Source organism: Octopus bimaculoides, chromosome 2, assembly GCF_001194135.2.
Source record: "Octopus bimaculoides isolate UCB-OBI-ISO-001 chromosome 2, ASM119413v2, whole genome shotgun sequence".
NCBI classification, from domain to species: Eukaryota; Metazoa; Mollusca; class Cephalopoda; order Octopoda; family Octopodidae; genus Octopus; species Octopus bimaculoides.
Window position 1 is genome coordinate 41,279,635 of NC_068982.1, and position 10,983 is coordinate 41,290,617.

The 10,983-nt window shown below is 35.9% G+C and overlaps 1 protein-coding gene across 1 annotated transcript in view; it reads right to left on the reverse strand.

The window, feature by feature from the left end:
* LOC106884230 (transmembrane anterior posterior transformation protein 1 homolog) overlaps nucleotides 1-10,983 on the reverse strand; it is an 83,405-nt gene that overhangs the window by 11,184 nt on the left and 61,238 nt on the right. The window contains exons 6-8 of the mRNA XM_014935491.2: nucleotides 9,444-9,541; nucleotides 7,268-7,418; nucleotides 5,666-5,775 (exon numbers count right to left, since the gene is read on the reverse strand). Of these exons, the coding sequence (XP_014790977.1) occupies nucleotides 5,666-5,775; nucleotides 7,268-7,418; nucleotides 9,444-9,541 (359 nt within the window). The remainder of the gene's footprint in view (nucleotides 1-5,665; nucleotides 5,776-7,267; nucleotides 7,419-9,443; nucleotides 9,542-10,983) is intronic.

Below are 10,983 nucleotides of genomic sequence, written 5' to 3' on the forward strand. Positions count from 1 at the left end.
GAGAGAGAGAGAGAGAGGGAGAGAGAGAGAGAGAGAGAGGGAGAGAGAGAGAGTATAAGTGAAAATGAGTAATGGAAAAATAATTAATCCTAGTATTTACAGGTACTTATTCTATTGATCCTTCGATTTTGAGAGGATAAATACCCTTTGAAAAGGGTATTTACCCCCTTCATTTCTGATCCTCTACATTTTAAAACATCAGCATCAGCACCATCATCATTCTAATTTTTACTTTTCCATGCTTGTATTGATCAGACAGAATTCACCAAGGAATTCCTATTTCCAAGTAAGGCAATATTTCCCCCATGGCCAGGCATGTTCTCATGGAAGACTGGAAACGAATGGCACTGCTTCAATGGCAGTGACACTCATTTACAATTACCATGCAATGTCAAGACAAGGAAACGCAAAGTAACACCGCCCCCTCCCCTTTTGAAAAAAGTATTCTTAACGGTTGGATATTGTTAGAAAAGTTTAGTTTGTTCATTAAGTTCAAGGCATCATCAACAAGAATCCCAACAAATCATTGTGGGCCATTGCCAATCATCTTCATGAGTTGGAGTCAGTGATTAGACATGTAGTCCTCGAAGACATCAGATACAAATCCTATGTTATGAGAAGAGGGCAGTTCATGTCTGATAAGATCTGGGAGAATCATGTAATCCAGTTAAGTTGCTTGCTGAACCACTTGAGGAGCCTGACATCCTCTAAAATCTTTTCAGGTGAGAACTTTGTCCAAAATCAGAAACTGAACAGGAAGAATGACTGATGGCTTTGCACCAGCCCCATTAATGCCCCTAATGCCATGCCCACCAATTCCCATAGTCTGTGATGGTCTTGTAAGTAATGAAGGTCATATTATGCTTCCTCACTTTTTTCCTGCAAGGTCTTAAGACCAATGTAGCAGCCTAAATGGAGGCAATGGAGATGGTTGTCAAGCAATGGATCCATACATGTTCCATCGCACATGTTCCATCGCACATGTTCCATCGCACATGTTCCATCGCACATGTTCCATCGCACATGTTCCATCGCACATGTTCCATCGCACATGTTCCATCGTACATGTTCCATCGTACATGTTCCATCAAGATTCTGCTCTCACACAACCTGAATAACCCAAAAGTGAATGGCTAAAAACTTTCATGATCATTTTACCCCTAACATTTAGCCTCCTAGCTCACCTGATTTAAACTCACTTGACTACTATGTCTGGGGCATCATTGAGAGGCAGACTAACAAGCATGCCCACAATACCAAGGACTTGATGCCTGCTATTGGGGATGTTATGGCCAACCTGAAGAAAGATCTTCTGATCAACACATGTAGCTGTTTCAGAGGACATATCAAATTTGATAGCAATTTTATTCAATAACGGTTTTCTGTTTGTAAGAATATATGTACCAAGTTCAACAAAAATATATTGTTTTTTTTTTAATAAACATTTTTGTTTTCCTTAAATTAAAATTATGTTCTCAAATAGCTGATGTACCATGTGTGTGTACATATAACACACACACACACGGTGGGCTTCTTTTAGTTTCTGTTTCCCAAATTCACTCACAAGGTTTTGGTTGGTCTGGTGCTACAGTAGAAAACACTTGCACATAGTGTCACACAATGAGACTGAACCTAAATCCACATGGTTGGGAAACAAGCAGAGAGCTTAACTAGAGAGCTATGCATCTATAAAAAAATTAAATGGCTGTGAAACTAGTATATCACTACAACTTGCTTTATGGGTAGTACCAGGTTGAGTCAAAAGATTTTTGGGGATTTCTACTGATGATTTTTTGAAATTTGTATCTCTATGTTATATCATTAATTTGATACAACTTGCTTTCCAATTGTTGCGGAACTGTTTATTCTTTATTTTCATATATAACATAGAAATGTTAGTTGTTTATTCTTTATTTTACAGCTTTGAGAATGAGTGGTGAAAAAGTAACAATTAGGGCCATTTTACACTATCTGTGGAAAAAAAGAAGACTTAATGCAAGGGAAATTAAAGAAGTGGAAGGCCCAGATTTTTCAAGGAAGGTGAGACCAGCCTCAAAGACAAACCAAGGTCAGGAAGACCTTCTGTTGTAAAAGATGAGGCCTTGCATGAAATAGTTGAACCACAGTCAAGTATATATATATTGTCAGCAGAACCTGGTCCTTCATAAAGCACCATCAATTGATACTTCTATAAGCTCAGTCTTGTGAATAGATAATGTTACAAAGCTCCTGATGAACTGACCAATAACCAGGCTCAACAATGTGTGAATGTTTGCAAACAACTGCTGGCAAATCCTTGAGATGCTTGTTTTTGGTGTTGAATTGTAACTATGGATGAAAAATGGATCTATTTTTGTAATCCTAATAAGAAAAATCAGGGGCTTTGTTCCAGCCAGGCTTCAGACCTGTTGTTATACAAGAGTGGTTTGAACAGAAGGTCACGCTGCGAGTTTTTTTGAATTTGTCTGAGCTTGTCCCAAGTGGTCATGCTGTGAACACTAACCTTCATGCTCAACAACTGCAGTGATTATATGATGCTTTGAAAGTAGGCTACCTGGCATTGGTCAATCAAAGACATGCATTCCTACAGCATTACAATACCCCAGAACACATAGCCAATGTAACTTAACCCAAACTCGAGGAACCAGAGGGGATGGAAGTGCAGCCTTAAGTGCCTACAGTCCAGACCTTGCACCATCAGGTTACTATTTTTTCTGAGCCTTGGCTCATTTCCTAAAAGGACAGAGGTTCAACAATGTGGAGGAAGTTGAAAATGAATACTGAAAGTAAGATAATGAGATCTGTTACATTGTCTATACCTTATCCTCTTACAAAGCAGAAATCCAATCAGAATAATTTGTCATTGTTGAGCCTTGGGTAAATCCTAACTGAGCAGGCCTATCTATGATCCAAGAAATTTAAGCAACAACCATCCTGTCTTTTCCTCAAGAAACAGTGCACTCAGGTCCATGTTATCTAAGGTGTCCTTAACATTACTGTAGAATATAATTTGAAGAGACTTGGCTGCTATTTCTAGCAAGGTGAGCAACCAGACAGGTACAAAATTTTTCATTATTGCTGAGGTAAGTTACAATATTTCAGTGAATACAGAGTGCTTTCTTTCTTACAGATTGTGAATCCAGACTCTATCTTACCTATGTTACCAAGTCCTACTTTTTTTAAGGTTTCATGCTTATTTCAGGAGAAAGATAAAAGAACTGATACATATGTTACTTTATAGTAATTATTTTGAAGAAGAAAAGTGACAATGTATTTAAATTTTTCCAAGCTCTCCTTGTCAGACTTGCTGCTTTACTGTATTTTATTCAATGTTTTATGCTTTCACAATCATCTAATATAGGAGTATATTTATCTTTCACACCTCCAGGGTTGGTAGAATAAATTATAGTTTATTTCTAATTGATTTAAGCAGGTCATTTGAGAGATCAGATACCAGCCTAGTTAAAAGGGTTACTGACAACTAATAAATACTGACTGCATTACATGCTTAGTGAAAATATCTCTGAATGGCCCAATCTAAATCATCATCATCATCATTATCGTTTAACGTCCGCTTTCCATGCTAGCATGGGTTGGACGATTTGACTGAGGACTGGCAAGCCAGAAGGCTGCACCAGGCTCCAATCTGATCTGGCAGAGTTTCTACAGCTGGATGCCCTTCCAAACGCCAACCACTCCGAGAGAGTAGTGGGTGCTTTTACATGCCACCGGCACGAGGGCCAGTCACACGGTACTGGCAACGGCCATGCTCAAAAAGGTGTTATTAATTATAAATCATAGTGGAAATGGCTTGTAAGTATAAACAGAAGCAGCATTGTAAAACTGATGAGTTAGCTTACAGTGCTGAGTCCAGGCCTTGCTGTAGACATGAACCAATCATAGAAAATTACTGACAGCATATCATCATTATCAACTCCGAACATCACTGTCCTAAGTCCTAGGACTCACAGGGCTGTTTACTAAGTTTTCATGGCATATAAGTGACTGAAATCATAACATTCTATTTGAATGGGAAGTCAGTCTGTAGTAGAGTTACTCATTTACAGCTGAGTGGACTGGAGCAACAGAAAACAAGGTGCTTTACTCAAAAACATAATCGCCATCTGACCTGGGAATTGAAACCATGATCTTGTGATCATGAGTGTTACACCCGGACCAGTAGGCCACAAGCCGTCATCTAACAGTATATCCGTACCCTTAATTCTGTTAGTAAAACCCCAGGAAGGCATATAAATGAACAAACCAGGCAAATCTAAATATTTTTAGATTACCTCAGTACTTTATAACCAACTTATGACTATACTTTATTCATAAGGAATGACCAATTTTGTATCAATCAATCCAGGTTCCTTAAAATCAGTGGGGGTTTTTTTTCTCAAACCACTTATACTTTTCAAATTCATATTGAAATTCCATTGACAATAGCCTTTTTTTTTCTACTTGGTGATATAGTTTTCCAGTTTCACTTTAACATTTCTGATACAATCCACCAAACATTTTACTCAAAAGTTTGTAATATTTTGTATCAAATCAAAAGTTGGGTGAATTACTAATGCTCATAAACATCACAAACAACTGTTTTATACAATAAAATTTATAAATTTAGCATTTGTTGCTATTATTCTTGTATAATGAGTCCTCAAAATTTATTGGAGCCCTATTGAACAATTTCTATGTCTGAAGCATATCTTGGGCTAATTAATTTGGCAGAACTCATCACTCTCCAAATTGTTTAGTCTCATACCAATCGTGATCAAGATATTGCACTCATGACCATTTTGTCTTCCTTTCAAGCATTGTATATCAAGGACTATATTATCTATTGTCTTTTCTTTTCTCTTGTGTTAGCACATATCTACCTCTAAATTATACCTACAAGAGAAGTTGGACTCAGTACTATAAGCCAACAAAACTCTTGTCGGTTTTACAGTGATATATCTGCTTAAACAACTTAGTGGAGTTGGCTGTTCAGAAAATTGTCCAGATGGTAGATATGCTGCATACTTATAACACGATATGATCCACTGACTCTTCAGCTGATGGCTTTACAGCACAGCAAGTCAGCAATCTGCAATTCCCATTCCGGAAAACCATCTACTATGCTAAGAATATCGTCATGTTCAGCCATATTTTGAAGTATGCCCCCTTATGCACAATTCCATCTTCAAGCACATCATCATGAACAACATTTAACATTAATTTTTCCATGCTGGCATGGGTTGGATGGCTTAACAGGAACTGGCAAGGCCAGGGACAGCACCAAGTTCCATAGTCTGTTTTTGCTTGGTTTCTATGGTGGGCTGCCCTTCATAACACCAACAACTTTACAGAGTGTCACCAATGCTTTTTAAGTAACACCAGCACCAGTGCTTTTTAAGTGGCACCAGCACCAGTTCTTTTTATGTGGCATCAGCACCCACACCAATGTTTTTTATGTGGCACCTTATGTCTCAGTTAATTGATTCTGAGTCTCTCACAAATAAAGTTGCTTAATAATAACATTTCAAGTGATTAAAGAAATAAATTATCAAAAGTCACAACACTTAGTATAGATAGAACCATACGTTCATAAAAATGATCTCTGATCATGAACCAGTTTAAAAGAATCTATTAGAATGACATAGTTTTATTTATAAACACTCACCTCCTTAGAGATTTCATTGAACTTACTGATGAAAGCATGCTTTAACCAGTCGACTACTACTTCTGCCAAAAGAATCATGACTGCATCTGGCAGAATTACTGAAATATGTTCTGAAACAAAAGAAACAACATTTCCATTATTGAGACTAGTTTAATGATTAATACAATTATTTGAAGAACAGTTTAACCTTTTTGTTATCATATTTCTGTCAAAATACTCTTTGTTTGCTTCAATTAATTTGGAAAATAAAGAAAAATTTAGTAAAATAACATTGTTGTTATTATGTTGGTATTTGGAACAAATTAACACAGAACTTTAATGAAAAGTTTTCATGTAGATCAATTTAAAACAGGAAGTTTGTATCAGAGAACCAGGAACAGTTTAAGGCAATTTGGCATCAAGAGTTAATTTTTTGTTAAATAACCACACAATCAATTTAATAGAGACTTTTTACACATGGGTTACAATTTTTCACCAAATATTACAACTAAACCCAACTTTACAATTGCTAATTTCTTTATTAAAAATAGCTGTCATATAATTAACTTCCCGGTTTAATTATTTACTATATTGGTTGTGTATTTCATTATATATAGTTTTAGTGACTGTGTGTGTGTGTGTGTGTGTCTGTCTTCATACCACAATTTGGCAACTGGTGTTGGTTTGATTAACCCTATGACTTAAGAGTTCAGCAAAAGAGGCTGACAGAGTAAGTACCAGACTTCAAAAATAAGTACTGGGGTCTATTTATTTGACTAAACCTTTGAAGTAAGTAAAAGAGTAACCAACGAAACAAATTATTAAATAGCAGCAGAATTTTAATTACAAATGTCTTTCTGGTTACAAAGTAAAATGAAAATAAAGGCACTGGAGGGACAATGTATACCCTGCACATAGATAGTTTTTTTTTTGCAAATTATAGTGTAACTTGACTAGAAACCTAAGAATAGTGAAATTAAGAAATCAATTCGTAAATAAATGAAACCTTTGAATCCATCACTGTACACACGCACACACACACACACACACACAGTCGCATATCTATGTATGTACGCACACATGTCTACATGCATAGGCACACCATGATCTATATACATGCAGATGAGGGGCGATTCGTATGAAAAAGGAAGTGAACAAAATGAAATACTTATAGAAAGTATTGCACAGCAATGTCTTTCAATGATGGCAGGTGAATCAAACATACTGTAGTTTGTTGTAGGATATAAATAATATAGCCACTTGCTTATCGGGAAATTTGTAAGTTCTGGTGAAATTAAGAAATCAACTCGTAAATAAATGAAACCTTTGAATCCATCACTGTACACACACACACAGTTGCACATCTATATATGTATTTATGTATACTTGAAGATAATCAAACCAAATTTTCTTCATTTTGAGTCACTCCCCCAATGAATATTTCTGCCAAATTTGGTGAAAATCCATTCAGCCATTTTCCAGTAATTTTGCAAACAAACAGACAAAGACAACTGATTACAATACCCTGCTTTCACTTATGTGTGCAGGGTAATTAATGCTTTCTCTCTTTTCTTTTTTATCTCATGATTTTTAAAAAATAATTTGAGAGAGACAAAAACTTACCAGGATTCCAGGAAAATTCTGCCATATTTCGAACAAACACTATAAACAGAAGGATAATGTACTGAAACCTTTCACGGGCATCACTGCAGGAGATTTGGAAAAGGTTTTTTTTGTCCACTCTTTTGAAGACATTTATTTTAATCTCAACAAACTGCAAAAAAGGATCAAAAGAAGAGAAGAGAAAGAAGTGCATTATATTAGTTTGTTGAGTGGATCTATGACACACACACACAAAAAAAAAGAGAGGAAAAAATATACATAATTTTTATTTTTTAATGATTTGATCAAAGATGGGGCATCACCCAAGATTTTTGTGAGGGCTTCTGAGACTGGGAATGGAAGGAAGAAAGGAGGAAACCAGAATTCTTAGGTCGCTACTGTGGAAAATGGTGCAGACAAGAGACTTTGAATGCTTGAAATAAAGGAGACATTACTAAAATCAGCAAAAGAGTAGGTGCTGGTGTTAAACATGGTGGATGATGGATCAGGTCTACCTTCAAAGAACAGTCCACACAGTTTCCATCAACCTAATTTCATCCATAAGGATTGAATCACCATAAGGTTATGGTAGAAAGCACCTTTTTTGTTTTTCTTTTTCACTTACCTGTGTCCTGAAGGGGCTGAACCCATGGCCTTAGTGATACCATTAATGCTCCATTAACATTCCTATTGATTCTGATTTCTGACTTTTCAAAACTTATTAATCAATGGGGGAAAAAAAAAAAAAAAAAAAGAAAGCACTTAATCAAAAAAATTGAAGGGTTTTTATTTATTTATTTCTAATCCATGCCAAATAAAAGGATGAGATAAGCACAGCTGAAACATCTGATGGATCAGGGTTGACTTGGGAGTTAAAAGCATCAATAATGAAGGGGACCAATAAGTGGTCATTTGATGTGCTAGAAAAAAAAAAACAAAATTTACCCCAAGTACCATACTGTGGTAAACAATGCAGGATACATTGGATCACAGACAATCATAAACTAGCCTGTTATATTGCTAAGTCAACGTTAATGTGTAGTGAGATTGAACCCAGAAACACATAATGGCGAAGTGAGCTTTTTATATATCTCATCTAGGTCGTCCCATACAACGCCCCCTTTTTATATAATATGCACCTCAATAAAAGTTATAATAGTTAATTTTAAATTGCTTTTTAAAAAACACAGCAAGCTGACAAGTGCTGTGGGACTGAACCTGAAATCATGTGGTTGGGAAGCAATATATCAAAAAACAACAAGAGTTCAAGGGACATTCACAACTGATCTCACTAAGTTGACATTCAAGGAAAAATGGAAAAAAGGTAACAGAGAGTAAAAGATAAAAGACAAGAGAGCCAGGAAAAAATGCATGTCGGTTAGGTATCTCTCTCATCGTCATTTAACGTCTACTTTCCATGCTGGCATGGGTTATATCATGCTGAACCGTTAATCCCTACACATTTTTTCTCCATTTCTTTTCATTCTCTCTCCTTTTTTCTCTCCTCTCAATCCTTTCTGTTAAAGACCGGAGGCTCAAAATGTCAAAGACTTCCATTCTTCCCAAGCGTCAAACTAATACACCTACTTGTTGTTACCACACCTGTCTTTGTCTTTTTTTTCTGTAAATTTGAACTATATATATATATATATGAATACACATATTAAGTTTACAGTTGTAATCCAGACAGCAAACCTGTCTCCCTGAAAAGTAGACAAAGTTTTGCAGACTTAATTTATGCAGTATAATTAAAATCTTCTCCAAATTATATGTTACTCAATTTGTTTTAACATGTTTTTAATTATTATACATTGATTTTCATATACTTGTTTAAAGTGGGTGGTTTTTATTTTTTGTTAGCTTGTTGTTGTTTTTATGCCGGAGAAATTGATTTTACAGCTGAATGACCTTCGAGCTGTAAAGTACTATAAAGTACAAGGCTTGCTTATAAGTCAGTCAGGAAAACTAGAGCAAGTAGACTTATGTAACTTGCTCAGCAACAGTATTACACAATGATGATCATAGTTGAATACCTTGATTATGGTCACATAAAGCAGAGATAGCGTGTTAACTTACGAAACATATTTTTTGTTTTTGCTTCAATGTAAAGGAAAAGATAAGGGCATTGCACAATTGAGATATAACATTAAAAATATGTCAAGTTGTAAGTGAAAAATATATATGTACGTTAACTTACATTGTTAGACATCATAATGATAAGGAGAGATTTGTTATGAGAATTGAAAGCTACATTTAAAATCGTAGCCTGGACTAGAATCAGGATGCTGTGAAGAAGTACAGATAGATAAGGAAATATTTGATAGTGAACAGAATGTGTGTATTGTTGACACAAGAACAGCACTTTAACCCTTTAGCTTTTAAACCAGCCATATCCAGCCCAAATATTCTGATTGCTTATATTCAAACTGGCCACATCTGGCCTCTTGCATCTACCCTACAATGTCATTCTAAAAATAAACAGTCATATTATCAAAATCTTGAAGGTATGAGATAAAGCATGATTAATTCAAAACAATGTGAACAAGTAAGCATTACATTTGATAGAGTAATCTGAATGCTAAAGAGTTAGGAACTTTTAAAAGTTTTCAGTGATCTCAAATCTGATTTCAATGTTTAAAATAAAGTAATAAATTCATTTATATTTTCATGTTTCCTAAATATGCTTTGCAGCATGCTTATTTCTATATAGTTTCTCTCTAAATTCCCATTCTTTTAAGGCTGTTTTTAACTATTTTCTTGTTTATTTTTTTTCAATATCTATTTGTCTCCAAGAATTTAATCCTAATAGATTTTATTATTTACCTTCCGGCTATTCATCCACTAATCTTATTTATATAAATATATATTGTAGAACAAAACTACAGAATGTATATAAAATTCATTCATAAAAATCTTAAGACAACTTTTATCAATTACTTTTTATTTGTTTCAATCAGTGGACTACGGCCATGCTGGGGCACCACATGAAGGGTTTTAGTCAAACAAACTGATCCCAGTATTTATTCTATCAGTCTCTTTTGTTGAATCACTAAGTTATGGCAACATAAACAAACAAATACTGATGTCAAGTGGTGCTAGGGAACAAACACAGACACACACACACACATATGTTGACATCATATATTTATGTTATTATTTGTTGCTGTATATGTGAAAGCGCATGGCTCAGTGGTTAGAGCGTCTAGCTTACGATCGTGAGGTTAGAGCATCGAGCTTATGGACTGGGCTGCGTGTTGTGTTCTTGAGCAAGACACTTTATTTCACGTTGCTCCAGTTCACTCAGCTGTAGAAATGAGTTGCAATGTCACAGGTGCCAAGCTGTATCGGCCTTTGCCTTTCCCTTGGATAACACAGGTGGCATGGAGAGGGGAGGCCAGTATGCATGGGCAACTGCTGGTCTTCCATAAACAACCTTGCTCAGACTTGTGTCTGGGTGGGTGACTTTCTAGGCACAACCCTATGGTCAGTCATGACCGAAAGGGGTCTCAGCATATGCTTCAAGATCCTTGTTCCAAAAAAATAAATCATCATCATCATCGTTTAACGTCCGCTTTCCATGCTAGCATGGGTTGGACGATTTGACTGAGGACTGGTGAAACCGGATGGCAACACCAGGCTCCAGTCTGATTTGGCAGAGTTTCTACAGCTGGATGCCCTTCCTAACGCCAACCACTCAGAGAGTGTAGTGGGTGCTTTTACGTGTCACCCGCACGAAA